A 26,294-nucleotide genomic window follows, 5' to 3' on the forward strand; every position below is an offset into this window, starting at 1 on the left:
GAAGACGAAGAACTACTAAGGGGAGCTTGTGGAACTTCATCAACAAAAGGTACGTGGAGACTTGAACTCATCTATCACTCAGAAGGCTATTTCTATTCTATCTCCTATTGAGACAAAAGTCGTATAGCTATATATACTTTACATTATACACATTTGATATTTCGAGTTGAGTTTAACTAGCTTACATATTTCTCGAAATATGTGTTGGTAAGCTTTCGCTTTAACCAAGTTTATCTATTATTCTTGACGAAAGTCAAAAGATGATCATGTGAAAATCGCCTGGTAACATCTTAAAAAAAAATGAAAAAATAATATGCATAAAGAAACTTTGCTAAAAAAAATATATACATTTACGAAAGGAAGCTTAATTGGAGCGGGAGCAAAAAGAAAAAAAACAAAAAAAAAATCAAATAAATTGGCGAAGAAGCTTTGATGGAGTCGAAATAAAAAATATTCATAAAGAAGCTTTGTTGGAGCTGGAGAGAAAGAGGAAAAAAAATGTTTGAATGAAGAGGCTTTGTTGGGGATGGAGAAAAAGAGCGAGGCGATATAAAAAAAGTCAGCTATATAATACAAAGATCTCAAAGGAATAAGTTTCATATTTAACTCGTGCTTCCCTTAATGGGTATAATGAAGCATCACTTGAAGAAACATTGAAGAACATCACTTATAAAGCTATTAATGAATGAGTAGTTGTGATATTTTACGATGAATTTGGGACTACAATGGTTTTTTAGTTCATCTTCCCTAAACTCATTTTGCTTTACATTTTGTTATTGCTTATTACCTGTATTATCTTTCCGTCGACATGTTAAAAGAAAATGTAAAACAAAGTTCCTATAAAACAATTCAAAGATCAAACACTTCAACTAGCTACATCCATAACTTATAAAAATCCCTTGCTTACTCATGTTACAATTTACTCATATATCCACGTACAAGCATGAGCACCAAAGAACAGTTGAAAGAAGAAAACTAAAAGTTGAGCCTCCACAGTAAGAACATGTCCAAAGTAGACTTGTTCTTGTAGTTCTCTTCTTTTAGTACATCACATATTCTAAATCCAGAACTAATGTACTATGAATCAATTGGCATTACGCGCGATGAATCAACAATAAAAACTTAATATCAAAAGATAAAACAAACTGGTGCATTGACAAGGTTCGTTTTAAAATCCATATAACAATAATCAAGTCTTGGATAGTAGATAAGTATTTTGACGACAATGGTTATGTTCTTATTTTTTCTGTTTCATCTATATTCTTGTTCGCACGGGTATTTTTGCGCGCATGGATTATGCGAATTTTGTCCTCTTCGCAATTGCTCCTTCAACCGCGTACACATGCACAACACAAACCAATATTGTTATTTGTTCAAATCAAAAGCTATTGAACCTTGACAATATAATCAAGTTAATTAAGTACCTGCAAGAGTCCAACCATGATGTTAGGCTGTTGTCGATAAGGATCAAAAGGGATATAGCCTCCAGTATAGTATTACTGGTACACACATTAACATATAAATGTTACTTTTTTACATTCCACAACGATTATCAAATAGCATATGCAAAGAGATGGTTCAGAAGAATTATAATACCGACATAGTATGTAGTGGTAACGGTGTTCGTATCGATACTACATTATTGTTCGCACACATGGTTCTAAAAAACGCAGTAGGTTCCTAGAGATAAAATGAACAATTAATAATGGTTTGCAGATGCTTCTAGATACTCTATGTAAGCTCAAATAATAAACAGTACCTGCACCACTTAAGACGTCATTGAGAGCTTGCTTTGGGAATTATGGACAACCGTCTCAGAATTGCTTTTAGGATCCAATGTTTTGCGAGGTCGTTTTTTGTTTGTAATACGTAGTGGTAACGTGTTGGTACTACTTTATTATTGTTTTTACACATGGTTCCAAAAAGAGTAGTAGGTTCCTAGAATTTAAAATGATGAACAATTAAAGATGGTTTTCAGATGCTTCTACATGCTTATGCAAGCTCAAATAATAAACAGTTGCTGCACCAGTTGAGGCGTCCTTGAGAGATTGCTTTGGGAATTAGGAACAACAGAGTTCTCGGGATTGCTGGTACGATCCAAGACTTTAAGAGGTCGTTTTTTCCTTACAATTTTCTCCAGAGCATTCTTAGGTCTAACATAACTTAAATCAACTGTTTTTTCTTTGATTTTAATTCCTTTTACCTTACAATTATCATCCATGACGTACTCTTTAGTGTTGGATACATCATTAAGTACTGTCGGCAAGATGTCATCATTTTTTGTATTTTCTTGAATTTGAACTCCCTGAAAGCTTGCATTAACTTCTTTTAACATGTTATTGAGACCTGATAAAGCAATCTGATATGATTCTTCAAACTCCGCTGCCCTTGTTACCAATTGAACTTGCAATCTGCCTAACTCTTTGTAACGTCTTAGTATCTTCTCTTTTGAGTCAATTCTGTCTTCAGAATTTGAACTTGATTTTACACTCCCAGATTTGATGGCTTTTCTCCACCTCCTCAGTATATATGGCTCAGGAATACTCTTGATATTTTTCAAAGATAGAACTTTCAATGCATGTAAACATAGATAACCGGCAAATTCAAATTTCCAGCAACTGCATTAAATACTATTATCCATTGAGTCAAAGATTACCGTACGATGATAATTTTTCCCATGAGGAATAACTCCATAAGTACTCACTGTCTCGTTCTCGCTAATAACAGTCAAGCACAATCATGAGCTCTACATAGATCTTTCTGAAACAGTGTGAATATTGCCGGCGTGTAAATCATAGCGGCATGTCTCAGAATTTTCACTAGAAACGACATCGCAGGGTAACTTTGACTAGCTTTAAAGTCCATGTTCAATTCTTGGTAACGGCGATTTTCTAACACTCTTTCAAAACGTTTGAAAACCGCAGTAAATCATACTTGTAACTAATGTACCGTTTTAAAGCACTATTCAAACTTTCACTGCACTGAGTGGTAATAATTTCTGCACAAAAAGTATCTCGCCCATAAACCAATGCCCATTTTTCTCTTATTCCAAATAACTCTTTCAACCAGTTGTTGTCATGAAGACCATATTTTTCGAGCATCTTCTTCCATGCATTTACAAATTCTTCTTCATCCTCATAATCGTATACACAATTAGTAAAATCATCTGTAAAGTCCTTAAACTCCTGAAATACATGGCTAAGATGCTTTGCAGCATTTTGATATATGTGCCAAATATATAACAGATGACATGATTATGGCCACTGTGAAGCTAATGCTTTAACCATTGCTGCATCTTGATCAGTGAAAATACTTTTTGGCTTCTTACCTGACATAGTTTTAGCGAAAGTATCAAACAACCACATAAAGGTTCTCCAGTCTCATCATACAATAATGCCGCACCAAATATAACTGTTTGCTTATGATGGTTTACTCCAAAAAACATAGCAAAAGGTCTTCCATCTTTGTTTTTCCCGTGGGTCGTGTCGAAAGATACCACATCGCCAAAGTATTCATAGTCCACCATCATCCTTGCATCAGCCCAAAATATGTTAGTTATCAAATCATCCCCATCTACTTGTATAACATAAACAAAATTTGGATCATTTAATTGCATATTCTGTAGATATTCTAATACACCACCCTATCTCCTAATTTCATTTGTATCATTCGCTTGGAACGCAAATAGTTTCTATAGTCTACAGGTATAAACCCGAGATTTTGGCGACTACCGGCTTGTCTACTCATAAATTCAACAGTTTCTCTAGAAGCGATCCCTGAAGCATCAGCCATATCAGCCTGTGTTGTATGCACAACACTCATATTTCTGTGAGATCTAAAGAAATGGGTCTTATTAGGGGTTGTAGTGACGTGTGTATGATGAGCGGAAAAATCAACGATACAATACTTATTGGTTGTTGTACACCTAATTTTCATCCTCGCTAAGCAATCAAATCTTGTCTCTGCGCGATGAACCTTGACATTAACATCATGTTTGTCTACACCATGCTTACCCTCAACTGAACAAACATAAAGTCTGTCTTTCAATCTTCCTTTACTGAAAAAATGTGCTTTACTCTTTCGAACACTAAAGCCAAAATCGTATGCATATGAATTGTCAAACTATACGCATCTTCTTCGGTTTCAAACTCCATTCCAATTACTGTAATTTGTTCTTTTTGTAATTTTGAGTGAACCAAATCGACTCGTTTACTAGCATTTGTTGTATCAATATTATGATCATTGCATTCGTCATCTAAAGAATTATTAAAATTTGTACCATTATCAAAATTTAATCTGCGACAAGTTTGAACCCCATCTCCCACCCGACCATTCTCAGAGTTTGAAGCCTACAAAAGAATTGATAAAAACTAAACAAATCGATACAAACTTTATCTAATAAGACGATAAAAAGCAAAAAGTAAAGGCAATTTATACCTGCCAACATTCCATAGTGCGATTTAAGATGCAGAAGTGTGATTATCCAAAATAGATGATGAACTAAAAATACCCTAATTGATTTGGGGAACACTGTATACGGAAGGAGTTCTTATAGAATATCGAACTTCCACCATGTTTGTTTACTCCTGACTCATCTGAGTCGTCTGGATCTGAATCATCTGGATCTGAGTGAAATCACCTGACTCATCTGGATCTGAGTCGATATGTTTGTTTTGAGTTAGATCTGACTCATCTGACTCGGAAATAAGTGAGTCAGTGGTTTGGTCTCATGAGTCAGGGATATTTTGTTACCTGACTCAAATGAGTCCGAGTCAGGGGTTATGTCTGAGTCAGAGGTCGAGTCAGATCTGACTCAAAATGGAAAACAAACGGTCTGACTGTTGACTCGGTCCGAATCAGGGGTTGACTCAGATTCATACGCCGAGTCAGCTGCAAACAAACAAGTTCTTCCTTGGATTTGGAAAGAATATTGAATTGACTAAATTAGTAAACACGTTATTTATCTAATACTGTAGTAATTTAACATAATTACACGTGGTGCTTTGTTATTGGACGGGACAGAGGACATGGGAAAGTTGGTCGCGGAGGATCTGGTGTCGTAGTGGATATAAAAGGAGACACGTGTCTATTAGAGATTTGGTGGAATAGAGGAACATGGGATTTTGGTAACAGACGATCCGCGACCGTAATATAATACTACTATTTATCCAAATATATAGTTAAAAATTTAAATACCGTGGGATTTTCTTACTACAGAAAGAAGATGGTCTAGAGTAAATGGTTTCCGTATATAAATAATCTACAGTAATATTTTTTGTCCGTTAAAATACTTATTCGAGCGTATTACAGATAAGCTCCTTCCCTCTCAGAAACACCCGCGCCATCATCATCATCATCATCGTCTCCTTATCCACATCTTCTCACTCTCTATTACCCCTCTTCGCCATTTTCTTGCCCTAAAAAACAGACAAAGAAAAAAGCCGAGCGCTCAACTCAATGGCGATTTCATTTTCATCTACAACATCTATACGGTCGCTCCTTTCAGTTCGAGGTAAATTTTCTCTCAGTTAGGGTTTTTGTTATGGATTTGAATTTAGGGTTTAATTCATTAATATGTTGTATTGCAGATTCTTCTTATAATAGAGCAACTGGAAAATGCATTCCTCCTCTTACTGCCAAGGCATCTTCATTGGGTGCATCTTCAAATTATGTAAAATTTCTAGATGGTTCTATTAAATTTTGTTGCAAAGCTGCTCTTGTCGCCGGAGAATCTGGAAAAAAGAGGCAAGTATTATAAGTTCCTTCTGATTGGTTTTTATTCATTTTCTCGTATATGATTTTTGTTTTGTTCTTTCTTCTGATGCGTTCTACATTTCGTTGCTTCATGTTCAGAACAGGGGTTTGGAAGTGTGCAACAATCGAAGAAATCGAAGCTGAAAAGTCTGCAATCAAATCAGATGCTGTAAGTCCTGGTTCTTAAGTAATTCCATAGTTATATTTTTGAGATGGAATTTTGAGAATTTGAAAGATATAATAAGTGTGTCTTTATCGTTGTTCTTGTGTCAGAAAAACAGGATGGAGAAGACTCTTGAAACAGTTCGAGAAAATTTTAATGGTTTTCGGACAGGAAGAGCGAGTCCAACCATGCTAGATCGGCTCGAGGTATTCGTTTGAGCATTCTACTTTGTCATCTGTTCTTCTATATTGGCCTCTGGAGTAACTTAAATACATAAAATTTTATAGGTCGAGTATTATGGAAGTCCAGTTAGCTTGAAAAGCATCGCTCAAATTACGACTCCAGATGGAAGCTCTCTTCTCATTCAACCATATGACAAATCTTGGTAAGCTTCTGGAAAATCATTTTATGTTACCCTAGGGTGTGTTGCTTGCTTATCAGACGACGATTTTCGTATTCCTCCCTGACTTTATGTAGTTCTTATGAGAAAATTTGGGGGAAAGGGACCTACCATCTGAATGGGACTTAGAGAGTCGGAAGCAAAGAAATTAGGGGAGGATAAACATTTCTAGGGACTTGAATATTGTTGTCTTTCCACAGTTCCAGTTTCAGGACTATACAAATGAGATGTTTGGTGTAACAAACTTCTGTTACTTAATTTGTTTATCAGGGCCTCTATACGCGCTGAACTTTTGGTAAATATAAAGCAGACAGAACATATCGTATTCTCAAAGATACCCAACTGTTATGTGTTCGTTTATGTTTGACAATCATTACATCTTTTCTTGATGAATTCACTGTTTTTCAGCTTAAAAATTATCGAGAAGGCAATAGTCAATTCCAATCTTGATTTAAATCCTAGTAACGATGGTGAGGTGATTAGGCTGACTGTTCCACAATTGACATCTGACAGAAGGAAGGTATGTTTAACATTCCTCCATTACAATTTTGCCAAGTGCTGACCCATCTCTGTCTTTCCTCCCATAGCCTAAATTCATCTTGAACGTCTGGGATTAGGCAAACCTATAAGTTTTATATGTAAAACACTCAAACTGTATAAATTTACAGTACTATGCAGATGACCATAATGTTTTGGTCTTTTTGGAGCCTAAATGTTGATTACAGCATATCGCTACTTATAAATAGGAAATAGGAGGCACATTCCTGTAGAAGACTGATCTGTAATTTTTTTTTAATGTTTGTCAAGTGCAGGAGTTGGCAAAATTGGCAGCTAAACAAGCCGAAGAAGGGAAGGTAAATGAATTTATATATTTTTGTATGAACTTTCTGAAATAGATCACTGTTAAGCAATACCTCGTATCATATTTGTTAATGATATGTTAATGACTTAACTTGTCTATGGGTATGCTAGAAGGACAAGAAGAAGATGCTTTATTTCCTTGTTATAAACTAGGAGGTCCATTAATTATATTGAAATCTTTAGTTCACCATTTTGTGTTTGTGGGCTTTTTCTAGCTACTTAGAACAACATGCAGATCAAAACTAGGTAGGTGACCTTGAATATTGCGCCAGTCATCAGTGATGATATGTTAATAGGCATAAGTAGGTATTTCTCGGAGATTAGTATTTAACCTGGTGATTGATATAGAGGACTCGTCTGCTATATTCTCATCAGACAATGTATTTTTGGAAGTTCATGACTGTTCTTTTCCTGCTCCTATTATTTACCTTTTTTGCTGTTTACTGATATTCTAACCTTTATAGGTAGCTATTAGAAATATACGAAGGGATGCCATAAAATCCTACGAGAAACTTGAGAAGGTTATATATTCCTATCCAACATCTTCCTTTTTGTAATCGATGGCGCTGCTATTGAACTGGTTAGCTTCGTGCTGATGTTTTTGCTTCATTTTTCTTTGCAGGAGAAAAAGCTTTCTGAAGACATTGTTAAAGACTTGTCAGGTGATTTGCAGGTAAGGATCTGGCGGTATTCACTGTGAACCTTTCAAAGGTTTCACTTCATTTCTGTTTTTAAAATTGAACCCGCCAGTAAATTGCACTATCTTTTTTGGTTCTGAGTTCCAACCTTCTATATCATAACCTTTCTCCGTCTCTATACAGAAAGTAACGGATGATTATATGAAGAAGATTGAAGCCCTTTTCAAGCTGAAAGAGAAGGTATGGTAGTTCTTCCTTAAATTGATAACTAAAGTTTGTGAAGGAGAGAATTTCTCAAAACAAATTAAAAATGGAAAGCAGAACTCCCGTTGTCTCCAATTAAGGTTCTATACTCTTGGACCACTTGCTAGATGTTAAGACCTAATATTTGATGGGTCCACCTCATAAATTCCTTGGCCCAAGACATACTTCAGCTGTTAGTGGGGCATCAACTCAAATTCATAACCGAAAAGGAAACATAACTAAAACCTTATCAGCCATGTTTGGAGTTCGGACTACAGTTGGCAAGTTAATGTACTTTTGATGCATTTTACGTTTACAATGCGATATTTGGTACATGCGTCTTTTATGTGATAAGATATTCTTAAACATTTTCACTTTTATCAGTTTCTAGGCTGGATATCTCCTATTTTTGCACAACATCACTTTGAACGTAACTCCGACTTTCAAGTTGAACAATAGAAATCAAAATCCACAAAGTCTCGAGCGTTTACGAATTTTTATCAAAGTCCCTTAACTTTCATAACTTGTTTTTTAGAGCTGATCTCATTTGTGTTTGGTTTCTCAGGAGATGCTGAAAGTCTAAAGCACTCTTCGTTACCCAATGTTAATGGGCTGAGTCTACTCTTCAACATGTCTTGCAGATAATCTCTCTGCCATCGCTGTTAATTTTGAGGGAACCTTGCCAAATTTTGCAAGATAAAAAAGATTTTAAGGCAAGTTAAGTCTGTAGTTCTGATTTTATGTATTGGATGTTGAACATTACATATGAGAATATAAACTTTGAATGTGAGTACATTGAAACTGTCGTTGATTTGATATTGTTCAATTGTATGGAATAGTTCAAAATTTTAGCACATGCTGTCATTTGAAATCAATATTTTGCCAACAGTTTGTCTGAAGTCTTTGATCACAACAGACCTTTCATGTGTTTATGTCTAGCGTACAATCTTCTGTATAAACATTTCAGGTTTTGAATGTAAGAAATTTTCAGAACTTCATTTAAGTCTGCAGATGGCTAATGTTTAGAAAAGGGAATTTTTTCTGAATTTGATGTATTTAGCGCTGAAGGAATTTTCAAAGGCGTGGACTTGAGATAAGAACTGAATTTCTCTTTAAAACTTAGTTTTGGTACCAATGTTCTACTACTCATTGTTGCTGAACTTGAGGGTATTCTAGAAGAGCAAGTCTTATCGTGTGGAGGAGTTTTATTCCTAATTAGTGCCGCATGGTGACACAGGAGTGAAGCTTGGAAGAGCAACTAAACTCTTCCCGCTCTTAACGTGTAGCGGAAAAATCATTAGCAACTCAGCTCTTAAGAGCTGTTGGACTCTGTGGTGCGCAACTTCATTGCTTACAACTATCAGTATCAGACCCAGAAAGTCATTAAATACTGCCATTTTGTAATTGGGACCTTAGTCCACATTGCTTTGAAGGTGGTTATGTTAGAAAAGGAGATGAAGACGATTCAAACTACCCTGGACGAGTTGGTTGCTTGTATTCGTTCCAATACACCTATAATTGGGACCTTAGCCCACATTGCTTAGAAGGTGATTATGTTAGAAAAATAGTTGAAATATATTTAAATTACCCTGGACGATTTGGTTGCTTGTATTCGTTTGAATACACCAAATCTGAAACTTACGAAAAAGACGAAATCTCCTTAATCCACTGGTCTCTTGATTTTTGCTGCCAAAATTCAGCCTCCATTTTTTTCCAATGATGCGGATTGTCTATGGTGTCTTAGATTTGAAGGCTAGTCTGATTACTATAGGGTGTTCCTTTATATACCCCTAGAAAACAATAATAGTACCCCTTTATCTATGTACCCTGAAAACGCGTCTTCCTACCCCATCATACTTGTTAACTCTGTATACCCCTGACCGAGATACAAACAGAAGACCATCGATATAACTCTAATGCTATGTCTTCATTTTTCTGTAACTCGTATTGGATTGAGTAGATAGATCATTACTTTAATTTGGGAGGAAGACTAAATAATGAAAGAAATAATACCGATCACCCTAGATAATAAAAAAAAAATACTGTAAAAATAAAAAAATCACCCTAGAAACTTTGGGGATCTTTTTGTTCTGATTGTACTTATTGAGATTTGAAGTAGGGTTTGATAGATTTGATACTGGAAACTTGTTTTACGCTAAAAAGGTTGATGGGATAGAATACAAATCTGTTAGATCTATCGTCGGTTAATTTGTCTCCGCTATGGATCGGAATGGAAAAGGACATACATTCCCTTTAAGAAAAACAGAGATGGGTTCGTCTCCTGTTGCTCTTCCACTGTCCACTGATGACAATTAATCATCTTCACCACCATTTCCACCACTGCAACAACAATTACAACAAAGAAAAAGACATAGAAAGCAATACCCTGGTGAAGACGTAGGTATTATGAAGAAATTAGATTCGTTGCCATGAAACTCCATAACAATCAACAACAATACCAGCGATAAAGATAGGCAGGGACGGTGCTAGAACTTTTGTTCAGGGGGGACAGATGAAAATCATGTTCTAAAACTCGTTAGGCGGCCGAAGGGCGCGAATTTTTTCTCTCGTCTTCTTAATGTATTTTTGGGTCGCCAACCCATTGAAATATTTGTTAAATTATAATATATGAATTCGTGTATAATAAACATGCTGGGATGGGTGTGGTTGACAGTTTTAAGGGTATCTAACCATTTTGAATCAATTTACCATCTTCAGATTAGCATATTGCTTATTGGATTCTTAAATTTGCTTATTCCAGGAAAACTTTCATATACACTGTTTATTCTTGGAAAACAATTAGTAATTAAGGGAAGAATACCAAATTCTAGTTTCCCTTACCGATTTTCCAACTATCTCTTATAAACTTGTCCCCCTATGTACTAAAATTACCGAACCTATATAGGAAGCATAACAAAATCTAGGGGGGACAACTGTCCCCATTAGACTGTTAGTAGCTCCGTCCCTGAAGATAGGGACGGTAATGAATCAGAAGAAGAAAGGGACTCAACCAACGAGGAGGCTAAGATATCGAAGTTATTGTTGCTAATCAACTGCTTGTCAGTGATTATTGTTTAGTTAGAATGCAGATTCTCCATTAGAAGTTAGAACTTATGCAAAAAGTTTCTATGTTGGATCCTCCCATCGTTTAGGATTTTTTTTAGCTACGGAAGTTGGGGGTATCTGTATCAATATTTCCAAAAAAGTTCTAGATTTTTGAGTTAACCGGATTATAACTAACATAACTAACGAAAGGGGTACCACTAACATTTCGGAGGGGTATATAAAGGAACGCCCTTACTAAATCTTCAACCGACTAGTTTGTTGCTCAATCTGACGAAAACTCCCTCTTCTCCAGTTGGATAAGTTTTTCCTAGTGTAAGTAAGCTTGTGATCAATGCTTTGATCTGAGTGTCCATCCGAAGGAGACATCAAAGAGTTAGAGATGAGTTGTGAATGGGATGGGTCTCTTAACCAACGTCTATAAAATTTCCAAAAATTTCTAGGCATACTTATTATCATGAAAATTTATCTAATGAGTGAGTTCTTATTCGAGATGGATGTACCCGTTATCATCGTTCTTTTGAGGAATGACTGAACAATATTTCGCTAAGGACAATCTGTAAAAAAAATTGGTTCCGTCTATTTCAAATTGTATTGTATTTCGCTATTTCTATTACCATGGACAAAAAATGTATGGGGAAGGATTTAGAAAGGAGCAGGATCCATAGATTCATGCATATCTCCTTTTCAATCCTCCAGTAACTTACTTGCATATATGTTGTCAGTGATGATATCTTCACTACAGATACTCAACAGAACCTTTAAAGTTTATCATAAAATGTTTAATCAGAATATGTGTAACATGAACTGAAACTAGCAACTACCCCATTCCTACAGCAAATTTAGACAGACAACACAGGATTAATTGGGATAAAACTCTGAGACCTATTCACCACCACAAAGAATCAAAGAATAGCTGAAGTTGTTGTCAAATTTTTGACCTCTTTTTTCCCCGTCTGTGCAAACTGCAATGTACGCCATACATATTCCTCAGTATCCATCAACTTCAATTAAAAAGCATAAAAACAATATTCCCCCTATTAATTTTTTTCTTTTTCTTTTTTCTTTTTCGAAGCAGAGTAAAGTTCTTGAGACCATGATCAGTCACAGACTTAAGTACAAATCACGCTTATAACGATGTACGGATAGAAAAAAGCAGATTGATCAGCATAATACATGTAATGCTTGTTAGGCTGGTACTCTATTCTCTAGGAATATCTGTTCGACTAGTTAGTAAACATTGTTGATATTTTCCGATCCTGTATAACGAAGACAAGGATATATACCTTAAAAAGACAGATACAACCACTTTCATAAGACTTCCCAAAGAGAGAAAAAGTATCACGAAGACATAGCTCCCCTGTTTCACTCAAGTCTCAAATCTCTTGGTACTAGTACTACAGTAGCCACGTCTGTAATGTCACTGCAGAAAACATAGTCTAGCCAAAGCCACACATACGGTAGCCGATTCAAAAGCCGACAATTTCTGTCAGCTATTTACACGGCGCAGTTAAACACGTGCATTCGACAGTAAGAACCTTACACGTGCCGCATAGTCAGCTCAATAAAATTACCCATAAAATTATACTACTAGTTGTAGTAAGAAAGAAACAATTAATTAGGTGTAACTGAGTGTAAAAGATCAGAAGAAGAAAATGTCAAAATGAATGAATGAAATGAAAGCGAGAGGAAACGAAAGTGATGAGAAAAGCCAGGTGAAAGAGAATCTTACTTGTTATATATAAATTGGACTCAACCGTTTCTCTCACTCACACTTCCATTTTTCATCACTGACTACTTCTCTCAGTTCGAGAAAAAGAAAAGAAAAAAAAACCTCTAAATATATCCTCCCATTAATGTTTCTCAGCTAAGAAACGTGATCTCTCTTTTCTTTTACTCAGTACTTCACGATCGATCTGTTTATTAATAACAGGTCTTGTTCTTTCCTTGTTATTGTGAGCGAGGTTAGTAGCAACTCAGCTGAAGAAATATTTTGTGATGGATATAAGTAAACTAACATTAGATATTTTTACAAAACTAGAACAAAAATGGTTACTATCAAATTGTGAAGAGAAGAAAACAAGAATTTTAAGTATAGATGGAGGAGGAACAAAGGGTTTTATTTCTGGATCAAGCCTGATACATCTTGAAGATCAGATCCAAGAGAGAACTGGTGATCCTAATTCACGCATTTCCGATTTCTTCGACATTGTTGCTGGTACTGGCATTGGCGCATTATATGCTGCAATGTTAGTTGCTGATGATGGTGAAGGTCGTCCGTTGTTTACAGCTAAATCAGCTGTTAAATTAGTTACTGAAAAACAATCTAAAATGTTTAAAGTAAAGAACGTTGGTGTTTTTCGCCGTCACCGGAGATATTCGTGTAAAAACATTGATAAAGTGTTAAAACAAACACTGACTAAAGATGATGGTAAGGTTTTAACACTCAAGGATACGTGTAAGCCATTGTTGATTCCTTGCTATGATTTGAAAAGTTCAGGTCCTTTTGTTTTCTCAAGAGCTGATGCCATAGAATCAGATAGTTTTGATTTTGAGTTATGGAAAGTATGTCGAGCAACATCAGCAACGCCGAAAATGTTTAAGCCGTATGAGTTAATGTCTGTGGATGAAAAAACTTGTTGTTTAGCTATTGATGGTGGATTAGTTATGAATAATCCAACTTCTGCTGCTGTTACTCATGTTTTACACAATAAACGGGATTTCCCGTCTGTTAATGGAGTTGAAGACTTGTATGTTTTATCGTTAGGTAATGGCCCGTTGAGTAATCCGTTAAAAGAGAAAGTTGGTAGTAACGGAGAATGTTCAGTACCTGCACTCGTTGATATTGTTCTTGATGGGGTTTCTGAAACTGTTGATCAAATGCTTGGAAATGCATTTTGTTGGAATCAATCAGATTACGTCCGTATCCAGGTAAATATTTTCTTAATTTCTTTATGAATTTTTATTTCAGATTTAGATCAGTCATTAAATATATCCATTCACTAGAGTTATTTAATTTTGGTGGTTTGGTTGAGTTACTCTTTATTACGTTTATCTCAAATCTCAATGTTATTAAAAAAAAAAAAAAAAAACTCAGCCACTGCGCAAGCACTGTCTTGTTCTCAGTATACAGTAGTAAGGTTTCGACTGGTTTACTAAGTTTTTTTTTACTGTTACTCAGGCACACGGTATTATGACCGAGAAAATGGAGACAGTAACGGAAGATTTATTGAGAGAAAGAGGAGTCGAATCATTGCCATTTGGAGGGAAACGGTTACTGACAGAGACCAACGGGCAAAGAATAGACAAGTTTGTTCAACGGCTTGTTGCATCAGGAAGAAGTAGCTTGCCCCCAAGTCCGTGCAAACAAATCTCAGTTAGCCCTCTAGTCAACGGGAGAAATAGTTTACCACCAAGTCCATTCAAGGAACTCGGCGCTAACCCTCTTGTTAACGGCCGTTAGATTGTCTCATCTCTATTTTCAGGGTTAAATATGAATAATAATTAAAATTAGGTTCTTTAATTAACTTTAGTTTGATTCTGTTTATCTTTAGGTTTTGTCCCTAACTTTTAACTTCGGTATCAAAATCAACTTGCCTTGTTGATCTTAGCTTAGTAGTAGACTAGTACTACTAGACTAGTAATAGTAGTAGTGTTGCTGATGTTGTTAGCTAGCTGTAGCCTTTAATTAGAGCTTATTAGTCAAATCTTTATTTGTAACAATTTTCTAATCGAACGAAGAAAAAAGTTTATGTTCCCAATTGATGATCATCAAAGTTTATGATATGAGATATTTTATATTGTTGTTGGACCACTACTCTCTTTAATCAAGAGCCTTAATACAATAAACTAATGGACCACAGTTTGATGGAGCAATGCGAACTAGTCACATCTATTAATTGCGATTAATTGCGTTTTCCTATTAAGTGCTTATGCTTGTGAACTGTGATGAGGTTACAAGGATTCAATATTAGGTCTGATATGCATGAATAATAATAGTAATAAATAGACGGAAGGATAATATATTTGGATACTTGAGCACAATTTCACAAAGCCGATGCATACAGTGAAAATCTGGATCATCGGAGTTGCTATTAGCCATACCAGGTTTCGAGTCGACATTGCCAAATTGGTTTTCACGATCACGGTTTTGCCAAGACAAAAAAATATATAAAATAAATTACCAAGTAATGTTGAGACATTTAATCACAATCAATTTTCTTTAGTAGATCTCTTTATAATTAAGAATCTCGAAACTGAAACATGAAATAGTTGTGGGATGTTGGAAATGTATAGGGTGCTATCGTAAATTTTCTCTTTTGCCAACAATATTCCTCGAGCTAGGTGTTGTTCCGCTAGACTCAAAACTCTATTGCACTGTAATTAAATTAGGAATTTCCTGTTTTCCATCCCCATTTTTGCTATTTTCCATCCTTTTGTGTTGAGATTATTAGTCTCACATAGGATGTATGAGAAGTCTAAATTCAATGATCAAACTTTCATGTGTCTATGAGTAATGTTAATCTGTTAGACTGGCTTCATCAAGTGTTCATGTCCCCTAATTTCTATGATGAAAATATGCAAAGAAGAATCAGGTTTGTTAATTTCCTACATCATCTGGTATACATGGAAACTTAGATGTTCCAATGTCTTCATAATAAACAATTTAGACATGGTGAATTTATTTTAAATCAACATAAATGACTGCGAGTCTTTAATTACACCAACTCAGCAACAAACAATTGATATAAACAGACTCTCTGGAGTGATCATATGGAATCCTCCTTGCAATAATTTTGTCAAAATAAATTTTGATGTGTACTTTATAGATGAAAATATACCAAGTGGAGGTCGTCTAATATTGATGAATTGTGCAGGGAAATTTGAAGGGGCCTAAGGAGAAATGATCCAAGTAGTCAGTGGAGAACATGGTGAAGCTATGGAGCAAGGAATAAAGAATTTAATTTTAGAGGCTGATAATAAAAATGTAGCTAGGGCCACAAATAGTGTAGTTCAGGAATGTATTTTTCTGTTAAAAATCTTTGAGAATTGGCCTTGTTCTTTTGTTAAAAGAGAGGCAAACTCAGTAGCAGATACCTTGGCAAAACATGAGAGAGCCAATGGTAATGATCTTTGGTACTTAGCTCCTCCAAATTTCCTTAAGGGAGATTTAGGAAAAGACTTATCTATGTAATTTGTTCGTTCTGAAATAAAATTTTCTCTTATCTAAAAATAAAAAAAAGAGGCAAACTCAGTAGCAGATACCTTGGCAAAACATGAGAGAGCCAATGGTAATGACCTTTGATACTTAGTTCCTCCAAATTTCCTTAAGGGAGATTTAGGAAAAGACTTATCTATGTAATTTGTTCGTTCTGAAATAAAATCTTCTCTTATCTAAAAAAAAACAAAGGGACATTGTATAGAGCTATATAGGAGTTTAGATGCCATTGTTGAATCATGGCATCAGAGAATCCTTCCCATTGCAGAGCTCGGTGTTAACGGAAATATAGCGGCCAAAATTTGCAAACGCTCATGTTGTGAATTATCTACCTTGGGAAATACTATACCAACGAATATCATCGTATTACAAATAATATGTAAGTAGCTATGTATGACATATCCTTACTATGTGAGCAAATAACCTGGGACATAATAAAGATCAAGCATATGATTACCCGGTACAACATTCAAACCTAAAACAACACCTCAAAATTATGATTCCTTCGGTATACCTGAATGACCAAACAAAGGTTATAACTACATACGGAATCAAATAACTATCTAGATGTAGTTATTTCCAAAGAAGAATTCAACCAAAGCACTCAATTACATACATTGAATCATCAACTGCAAAAACATGAAGAATTAAATAAATAAGAGTTTCATAAAAATTAAAAATTAATAATCTTAAAGGAAACTAATTCAGGAATTCCATCAAACACAATCAAAAAAAAGAAGAAGGTGAAAACCTTTAATATCTCTATGATATTGAAATAAGAAAATGGAATCGTACGGGATCTTCGTGCTAGAGAAAATAAGAAAAGCAATCGGTTTTTGAAGAATAGAATAGCGAATCAACCAAAAATCGGATTTGTATAGCCTAAAGAAAACGTAGAAATCCTTCAATTGCAGCCACTTTCATCTCAGTCTCTCGACATCTCACGGGGAATCATCTCTATTTCAGTTGGCTACTTCAGTGTTCCTTATATTCACTGTCGCGCAATAAATGGTTGAAGAAAAGGGGATTTTCGGTCACATATGTTACATGTATTTTTAGGGCTTGTTCGAGTTACTGCTTGGTAGGTGAAGCGCAGACGCGTTAAAAGATAAAAACATTGTTTTAGCCGATTTCGTACCTCAACCACGACCGTTATTTATGTTTTTAAAATGTAGAGCAACTTCCATTGAGTAAAAAGCATATGTCTCAATCATAACTGTTGTTTATGTGTCCAAAGCGTAGATATCCATATAGATTATCGTTTGGTCCATTAATATCCGGGACCTCAACAGTTTGGTCCAACGACAAAAAAATATTTTCTGTTTGGTCTATAATTATTTAAAAATATTAAATAGACCAAAATACCCTTCAGTAATGTTCTAGCGTTAATTTTCGTAACTCTTCTATTCCCATAATTATTTGAGTTCATGCTCTCTAATGAACTATGAGCTTCCTGCTTATTTTCATACATGAGTTCATTCTATTTGATGAACTATCAGGCGTTGGTGATGATTATGTAGATTTGAGTTCACGCTCTTTGATGAACTCTGAGCTTCTTGTGGGAGTTCATTATGTTTGATGAACTATCACGTGTTGGTAATACTTTTGTAGATTTGAGTTCATCCAGTTTGATGAAACTTTGAACTTCAAAAATAACTTTAAAAAGTGCATAGCAAAAGAGGAATTCATTCTTAAATATGAACACATAATAAAAAATTTATTCTGAACAAAAAATAGTTTATTCTTTCAAATGAACACACAACAAAACCTAATCAAAGTTCATTATCATGAACAAAAACAGAGTTCATTCTTTCAATTGAACACCTAATCAAACAAAACTAGAATAGAGTTTATTCTTTAAAATGAACATACAACAAAACTTCATTATTATGAACAAAAACAGAGTTCATTCTTTCAAATGAACATACGACAAAACCTAATTAGAGTTCATTATTATGACAAAAAAAACCGAGTTCATTCTTTAAAATGAACACACAAAACCTAATTAAATCTTCATTGTTAAGAACAAAAAAATCATAGTTGATCTTTCAAATGAACATCTAATTAAAATTAATCGAAATCTGGTAACTGAGTTCATTATTCAACATGAACACGCAATAAAAAATTCTTCAACATGAACACACAATAAAAAAAACCTAATTCAAATCGAGATTCAACATCGACAAAGAAAAAGAGCAACAGAGAAAAAGAAAAACCTAATTAAATCTTCAACAGTAGCATATCAATCTTCGACAGCAGCAGATGAATTTCCGACAGCAACATGAGTTATCTTTGAAAGCAGCAAATCAATCATCGACACAAAACCTAACTAAGTCTTCAGCATCTTCGACAGCAGATCAATCTTCTACAGCAACATGAGTTCATCTTCGACATCAGTGGATCAATCTTCGACGCAATCCTCAACAGCAGCAACAGAGAAGAAACCTCATAAATCTCCGTTACAAATCTTCGTCGTTTTCATCATCTTCAGTAATCGAGAGCGGAAAGAAAGTAGACATGAGAGAGAAAGTAAATTTGAAAATGATTTATTCGCTACTGATTTTTCTATATATACGGATACATAAGGGTATTATAGGCATTGAATTTAGTGAGTAATGTCCACCCTATGACCAAACAGTAATATTTGGACCAAATAGTAATAAAAACATAAAAAGGGACCAAACAGACATTTGACCAGGTCAACAGGACCATTTATATTATTTTTATGACTATTTGAGTTTCTACATAGAAAAATACCAGTGTCCCTTATAATATAAACTAGGGTATCACCAAGTGTTCGGCCTGGTCTCAACCTCACTTGCGCCTTCGGTGCAAGGGATTTTAGGATTTGGATGCGCTCTTGCATGTCCGGCGTAGTGGATACTCTAGATGATATAGATATTTGACATACATGCTGGTGAAGGTGTAAAGTTTGGTGAATCTCTGGTATGCTAATTTTCATTAATATGAAATCAAACTTAAGATCTAGCTTAAACGGAGGTCAGCCCAAAAAATTTAAATTGTTGAGATACTGAAAAGACAAGGGTACCCAAATACACCACAATCTTTTAATTTATCCCCCTATAAGTCATTTACCGAATGTGAGCGTCTATGGACTGAGTCGAGAAAATATAACAAATTCGGTTCATACTTCGTGTGATCATCTATGGATTCGAGATCATACAATAACAGGGTTACTTGTGTGATTGACTATGGATACAAGATCGACAAGATACGACAACAAAGTGTGCACTTGATAACAGGGTCGGTAATAACCGAAACTCTATAAGATCAATATCAAGTGTTACGGAATTAACGTACAAGTGAAATTTACTTTAATTATAATAAAACAATTATAATGTGGAAATGTAAAGAAAATGGCATATCAAGATTTTGTTAACGAGGAAACCGCAAATACAGAAAAACTCCGGGACCTAGTCCAGTTTTGAATACTCTAAGAATTAAGCCGTTATACAAAATCTAATACCAACTTTGTATAGTTGAGAACAAGCAGACTACCCCTAACTACTTAGTTCCCTCAGTATCTCTGCGCCTTCGACTTCTAGAGTCACGCACGTGAATAACAAATCTTTTGGATCGTATTCCAAACAACAAAGGAAGAATCTGTTTGGTAACTACTCTAATCAATCTTGCTAAAGATATTTGATGAGTCGTTGACAAAGGCTCTTATGTTTAATCTAATAAACTCCTTTGTCTGGTTAGATCAATCTAAATGTTGATTACCGAAATAATCAATTTCTAGATTCGCACTCAATCGATATAGATCTCAAAGAAAAACTATAGAGAGTTGTTGATCTCACGCAACTAATCAATCAAGTTTATCAAAGATAAACCGATTCTAGTTGGATCCCAGTCGATCAAGGTTTGTGCACTAAATCCACAAGATATGGAAACTAATAAGAATTCTTCTTCGTCTTCAAATCTTCTATTGCCTTCAAATACCTGCACAAGAACACTTGAATCCTCTTGTGATCAATCACGCACAGAACAGAGTCTGTTACCAATGAATTATCATAAGATTTCTTTATATCCGAAGATGGTTCTAAAGATCTCGTCAATACTTTGATCTAGTCTGAGTGAATCTTATATCAGAAGAGAAGATTCTCAAGAATAAACAAACTAGGTGCAATCAAAGTTTCAAAAACCATTAGTCAATCAAATCAATAATCAAAAACTAATAATACTGCAATTATCTGGTTTCCCACCAACGATATTCGTGGAGCTTCTTGATCCTACAGAAGTCTTTAAAAGAGCGGTCGTAAGAGATTTCACCTAATTAGGATACTTTCCTATCTGAATAGACGGCTCTACCAGAAACAACAAGAAATGAAGTTTGCCTGGCTCTTGGGATAGTTTGCAAGAAATGCAAACTCAAGTATTTATACGCCAAGGTTGTTTGGACAACAATGAAATTCCAAAACCGAAAATATTCTCAAGATATGCATTAAAGTACCTAATTTTGGTTTTCCTATTTCCACTTAAATGCCAAACCTATATTTCCGTAAACTCTCATTGAAAACTTCTGTTATTAGTCTAGCACATTAACTAATAATATTTTCCTGAGGATATGCTATAATTGCTGGTAATTAAAGCATATATGATGAAAATCATAATTAAGTGTTTTTCAATTTTTCGGACCAGGGATCACCTTGAGTACCAAGGAATATCTTTGAACAATAAATGATAAGAGTTATGTACATGTTCAAATATGTCGACATCTAGAAGTTTCTTAGCAAACCCTAATTCAAAGCTCCACACAAAACTTACAGCGATATGTGAGTATTGGAAACTCGGTTTTGCTTCTTGGAATCGGTTGTACCAACCTCACAATGTAAGTTGTGATCGGTTATACCATATTTCCCAAACCAGGTAGTGACCTGTTACACCTTGCTTCCCAGAGGTAGCTTGTGATCGATTATACCTTACTTTCTGAGTTTGCTTGTGATTGGTTACACCTTGCTTCCCAAAGGTATCTTGTGATCGATTACAACTAAGTTCCCAATTCATCTTGTGACCGGTTATACCTTGGTTCCCAAAGTAACTAATGACCGGTTACAACTTGCATTCCAATATAGTTCGTGATCGGTTATAACTAGATTTACAATGAAGTTTATGACCGATTGCAACAAACTGTATTATATAGGCTATGACCGGTTATACCATAAATATCAACAAGTTAAGATAGGTTCTACCAAAGTCATCCAAAAGATATTCAAAGAATAGCAAGACCAATCATGATTTCCTTTTCGATTACGAAACAAGTTCATAAATGTACTTCCTTAAAACGAATTCTATAAAACATTGTTTCCTAGGGTGAAATCGTTCATATATAATGCACACATAATTAAATAACTATATACAATAGTTATGTCGATATCGTACTTACGAAGTTCCAAAAGATAAGCGTTCATACTTCGTAATATGTTTTCCTTGACACTTTGATCATACTATTATGACCAAGTCACATCACTAGAGTATTATATACAATATATACAACTTTGCATGTTATGTTTTCAATATAGCACGACTTGAAATATACGTTAGGAATGGAAACAAGATCAAGTCACTATTACTAACCTCAAGTGGGAGGATGATGTCGTCGTTGTAGTCGTTACTTCTTCTCATTCTTCAGGTCTTCGGAGTAATACTTGTATGTCTCAACATTCCTAGACTTTCTAGTCTAACCTAAACGAAGTTTACTCTAGTATTTAATCAAGCGACTCTAGATGAGTTTTGATACTAAAATATGACAACCAACTTGACATACCAACGCTTGGTGAGTTCAGCCGAGCTATGATCTAACGGATACAAAGTAGTATAGGCTGGTGAAAAAGCGATGGTCTAACAGCCACACCCAATATTTCGTTCGGTAATCTGTATGGACTAACTCCAATATAATGCCAAGAGAATGAACTAGACAGTCAGACTCAACCAAGAAAATATGTCCAAGAGTTGTATCTCTTTCTCAAATCAATCATCAAATCAACAGGATGGAATTTGTGAATTGATTGGTATAAGAATAACTTGAACGGTACCAAATACCAATGTTCAAGTGTCAACCAATTTACATCAACAACCAACCAATTGATTGAACTACGCACAACCTGTGATATTTTAATTATATAAACAAATATAATACGGAAAAGAAATAACACAGACACCATAAGTTTTGTTAACGAGGAAACCGCAAATGCAGAAAAACCCCGGGACCTAGTCCAGTTTTGAACACCACATTGTATTAAGCCGCTACAGACACTATCCTACTACAAGTTAACTTCAAACTGGAATATAGTTGAGCCTTAACCAAGTCTCACACCGATTAAGGTACAATCGCGTTCCTTACGTCTCTGAATCCTAGTAGGACTTTACGCACTTGATTCCCCTATATGATCTCACCCACAACTAAGAGTTTCTACGACCCAAAGTCGAAGACTTTATAAACAAATCTGTCTCCCACATATAAGTTTATTCTGATAGATAAATCCGTCTCCCACAAAAGTACCTATGAATTTTTGTTCCGTCTTTTGATAAATCAAGGTGAACATGAACCAAATGATAATTCGGTCTTATATTCCCGAAGAACAGCCTAGAAATATCAATCACCTCACAATAACTTAACTATATGGTAGTAGATGAAGTTATTGTGGAATCACAAAGATTGAGACGAAGAGCTTTGTGATTACTTTTTACATCTTACCTATTGGAGATAAATCTCGAGCAAATATAGAGAATATAGTACTCAATACGATAGAACAAGTAAGATCAGAACACGCAAATACAGAGAAAGTAGTTGGGTCTGGATTCAGAATTCCAATGAAGTCTTCAAGTCGTTAACCTATAATGGTTTTAGGAAAAACCTTGGTTAAAGGAGAATCGACTCTAGTCGCAACTAGTATCACACAGAAGTGTGGGGATTAGGTTTTCCAGTTGCTAGAGTTCTCCCTTATATAGTCTTCAAATCAGGGTTTGATAGCTTAGAAACAAATCAATCAATGTTCACCGTTAGATGAAACAAAGCAATCAATATTTGAGTTTTCTTAAAACCAAAGCAATATATCTCCACCTTTAGATGGTCTTAGCTTGTTACACACAAATGAAATATACCTTCACTTAGGTATGGGTAACCGTACCTAAACGTGTATATTGAGTTGGCTCAACAATAGTTAATTGAAGTTAGTCATATGAACACTTTTGTATTAACCACATTCATCTAACACTTCTAGATCAAATATTATGATCAATCAATCATGAAAGATAATCAAATTAATCTAATTGTGTTACTCATAGAGTTGTTCAATTGTTTATATCTCATAGAAGTATACAAGATACAATTGAAATAAAATCGAATTGATTCGTAATCGTACAAAGTACTTATACCGAAATCAACTTATGAAAATTAAGCCATGGTTTGCAAAGATTGCATTCCTTAATTTATTAATTTATTTGTTCATGAGTATGAAATCATACTTAACCGATTTTAGATCTTTAAACACTAAGTTTCCAAACGGGTACGCAAACTTAAGTTCCGGACTTTGGTCTTGTCGAGCTGTTTGCGAACGGGTACGCATACTGCTGTCCTGGACCACAATTCAGGTAGTTACGTTCACATACTGGTATGCAAACTTGGTTCCCGGACTTTAACAGTTGAAAACGTTCGCATACTGGTATGCAAACTTGGTTTATGGAACTGAATCATACCACGACAGTTTGCATACTGTGTTATATCCAGACAAAGGTTAATTGTTCAAAACTCCCATTTCAATCATTGAAACATCCTTAGAAGACGACAACAACTTTCTCACACAAACTATTAGCTTATAATTAATTTTCAAGTGATCGAATGATCAATACTAAACCTTTCCGAGTCGACATAAAATGATTGTCTAACACAAATCATGTAAGATGTTTCAAGGAAATTTTCACATGATCATCTTTTGACTTATTATTTAGTTTCCAACAAATAAATTTTTTCCAACTAAACTCGTCAGGAATTATGATGAACGTAGCTAAAACAAAAAGCTTCCAATACATATTTTGAGTAATAGATAACCGAGTTAAACTCAACTCCAAATATCAAATGTGTATAATGTAAAAGTCTATATAGCTATACGACTTAGTCTCGTTATGAGGTAGAATATAATAGACTTCTGAGTGATAGATAAGTTTTAGTCTCCATATACCTTTTGTTGATGAAGTTCCTCTAATCTCTCCTCAGTAGATCTTCATCTCCAATCGATGAACGTCGTGAAGTCTAAAGCTCAACTACACATTTTATCCTAATCCGAGACATAGTTATAAGTAGACTGGAAATCAAGACTTATAGTTTTGATCACCTAAACTTGGCAAACAAGCTTGAGATAGCAACGCTTGCGAGTTTGACCGAGCAGTGCTCTAACAGCCGGAAAATTAAAACACGATGTATTTGAGTTGATTAAGACAACACAAACTTTTTCACGTTATCAATGTAGTCACCAGGAGATGACCAAGGAACAAGAGTACTTCTTTTTTTTTGCTAAGTCACAATTTTTATTAATGAGAATAACAAAAGTTATTACAAGGATTTTAAGCATCACTAAATTGGATCAACTGAAATAGAAAAAAGAAAAAACAAGCCTCCTAAAAATCAAAATTAGCAGAATCTGTAATATTTCCTATCTGGAATTTCTATTTGTACTAGAAAGGCAGGCCTTCCTTCATCATGTATTACTTCTCCCAAGTTCAGTCTTGCCCCTTTCTTGGCCGGAGCATCCGCAGAAAAGTTTATTTCCCTATAGCAATGGATATATGTGATTTCAGTTAAGGATTGACAAGCTTTCACCCATCTTGCATGAATGAACCATGGAATTTTTCCTCTCTTAAAGTCTTCCACCACTGACTTGGAATCTGAGCAGATGACAATTTTATAACAACATAATCTTACTGCCCACTCTATTGCACATACAACTGCAAGCACCTCTGCAATGTAGTTAGTGGCTATACCAATACCTCCTGAAATTGTTCCTAGTACCTGAAAAAATTGGTCTCTTGCTATGATCCCAAAACCTGCATTACCAGGATTACCAATAGCTGCACCATCACAACAAAACATAACATAACCTTCATCTGGTGCATTCCACTGACACTCTACAATTGAGTTAAATTTGGTGCATCTGTTTCTAATGTTGAAAAATTGCAGAATAGTAGAATCATAATTTTGATTCCACTTTGTACCGTTCATCCTATAACTTCCTTCATATACCAGGTTCAATATTCTACTTTTGAATTGAGTTTCATTATGCTGAATGTTCTCAAATAATGTCTTGTTTTTCTTGAACAACAGTACTTCACATTATTATAACGAAGTATTTCTCTGTGGTTAAATACTAGTATCGGTGATTCATTTCAAGCTCTTAATTTTGGCAATGTAACTTCAAACACTTAGCTTTTCCATTTAGTTGAAGTTCAACATTGTATCGGTGCACCAAATCCAAGTGTATTCTACGTAGTTGTCAAATGCTTGGCGGCGGAAACGTAATTTCCCATATTTTTTTCGAGCCCAATTTTTTACCACGGTTTTCGATCATTTAGCAATTGCCAGTACTCTTACTTCAAGCTTTCTCTTCATTAGTAAAATGTTCCAAATCAGGTAGAAAAGTTGCAATATATAAAATTTAGGATGAGCATCATAAGTTTTGAATGCGAGCTATACCATAAGATAATCTACCAAAATTGGTGCAGGCAAGAGGTAAACGTGATAATCCTGTCTTGGTTATGATTGATTACTACGCAACTACTCCGATAAGTATATTTTCGCCTGCGACTGTGAAAACGCGGGATATAACAACCACAACCAATATTTCGTTCGACAATCTATATGGACTAAACTCCTATATAATTCCGAGAGCACCAACTTAAAAGTGAGACTCAATCAATAAAGATATCAAAGAGCTTTAT

The 26,294-nt window shown here is 35.0% G+C and overlaps 3 protein-coding genes and 1 long non-coding RNA gene across 4 annotated transcripts; 2 read left to right on the forward strand and 2 right to left on the reverse strand.

Annotated features, from left to right (window-relative positions):
- Positions 1-1,240: 1,240 nt before the first annotated feature.
- Positions 1,241-1,675, reverse strand: LOC113314977. The gene is made up of 3 exons (XR_003342639.1): positions 1,601-1,675; positions 1,425-1,499; positions 1,241-1,326 (listed from the first exon to the last, which is right to left on the reverse strand). It is a non-coding gene; the product is annotated as an uncharacterized LOC113314977 (long non-coding RNA).
- A 3,629-nt stretch (positions 1,676-5,304) lies between these two features.
- On the forward strand, positions 5,305-8,921 carry LOC113319056 (ribosome-recycling factor, chloroplastic-like). The gene is made up of 11 exons (XM_026567353.1): positions 5,305-5,512; positions 5,589-5,745; positions 5,854-5,923; positions 6,028-6,123; positions 6,205-6,302; positions 6,726-6,837; positions 7,130-7,171; positions 7,643-7,699; positions 7,801-7,851; positions 8,000-8,056; positions 8,625-8,921. Exons 1-11 carry the CDS (start codon positions 5,458-5,460, stop codon positions 8,640-8,642), a joined length of 813 nt encoding a protein of 270 aa, XP_026423138.1. The 5' UTR covers positions 5,305-5,457; the 3' UTR covers positions 8,643-8,921.
- A 3,995-nt stretch (positions 8,922-12,916) lies between these two features.
- Positions 12,917-14,920, forward strand: LOC113319159 (probable inactive patatin-like protein 9). Its single transcript, XM_026567440.1, has 2 exons — positions 12,917-14,053; positions 14,304-14,920. The coding sequence occupies exons 1-2, from the start codon at positions 13,121-13,123 to the stop codon at positions 14,583-14,585; spliced, it is 1,215 nt and encodes a 404-aa protein (XP_026423225.1). The 5' UTR covers positions 12,917-13,120; the 3' UTR covers positions 14,586-14,920.
- Positions 14,921-24,990: 10,070 nt separating this feature from the next.
- LOC113315834 lies at positions 24,991-25,578 on the reverse strand. Its single transcript, XM_026564084.1, has one exon. The coding sequence runs from the start codon at positions 25,576-25,578 to the stop codon at positions 24,991-24,993; it is 588 nt and encodes a 195-aa protein (XP_026419869.1).
- Between the last annotated feature and the right edge of the window lie 716 nt (positions 25,579-26,294).

The sequence above is a fragment of the Papaver somniferum genome, chromosome 10 (assembly GCF_003573695.1).
Source record: "Papaver somniferum cultivar HN1 chromosome 10, ASM357369v1, whole genome shotgun sequence".
NCBI classification, from domain to species: Eukaryota; Viridiplantae; Streptophyta; class Magnoliopsida; order Ranunculales; family Papaveraceae; genus Papaver; species Papaver somniferum.

Coding starts and splice junctions, on each gene's coding strand:
- LOC113319056 (XM_026567353.1), top strand. CDS start 5,458: ATGGCGATTTCATTTTCATCTACAACATCTATACGGTCGCTCCTTTCA. Junction 6,303..6,725: donor CAACCATATGACAAATCTTG/GTAAGCTTCTGG, acceptor ACTGTTTTTCAG/CTTAAAAATTATCGAGAAGG. Junction 7,172..7,642: donor AACAAGCCGAAGAAGGGAAG/GTAAATGAATTT, acceptor TAACCTTTATAG/GTAGCTATTAGAAATATACG.
- LOC113319159 (XM_026567440.1), top strand. CDS start 13,121: ATGGATATAAGTAAACTAACATTAGATATTTTTACAAAACTAGAACAA. Junction 14,054..14,303: donor CAGATTACGTCCGTATCCAG/GTAAATATTTTC, acceptor ACTGTTACTCAG/GCACACGGTATTATGACCGA.
- LOC113315834 (XM_026564084.1), bottom strand. CDS start 25,578: ATGAACGGTACAAAGTGGAATCAAAATTATGATTCTACTATTCTGCAA.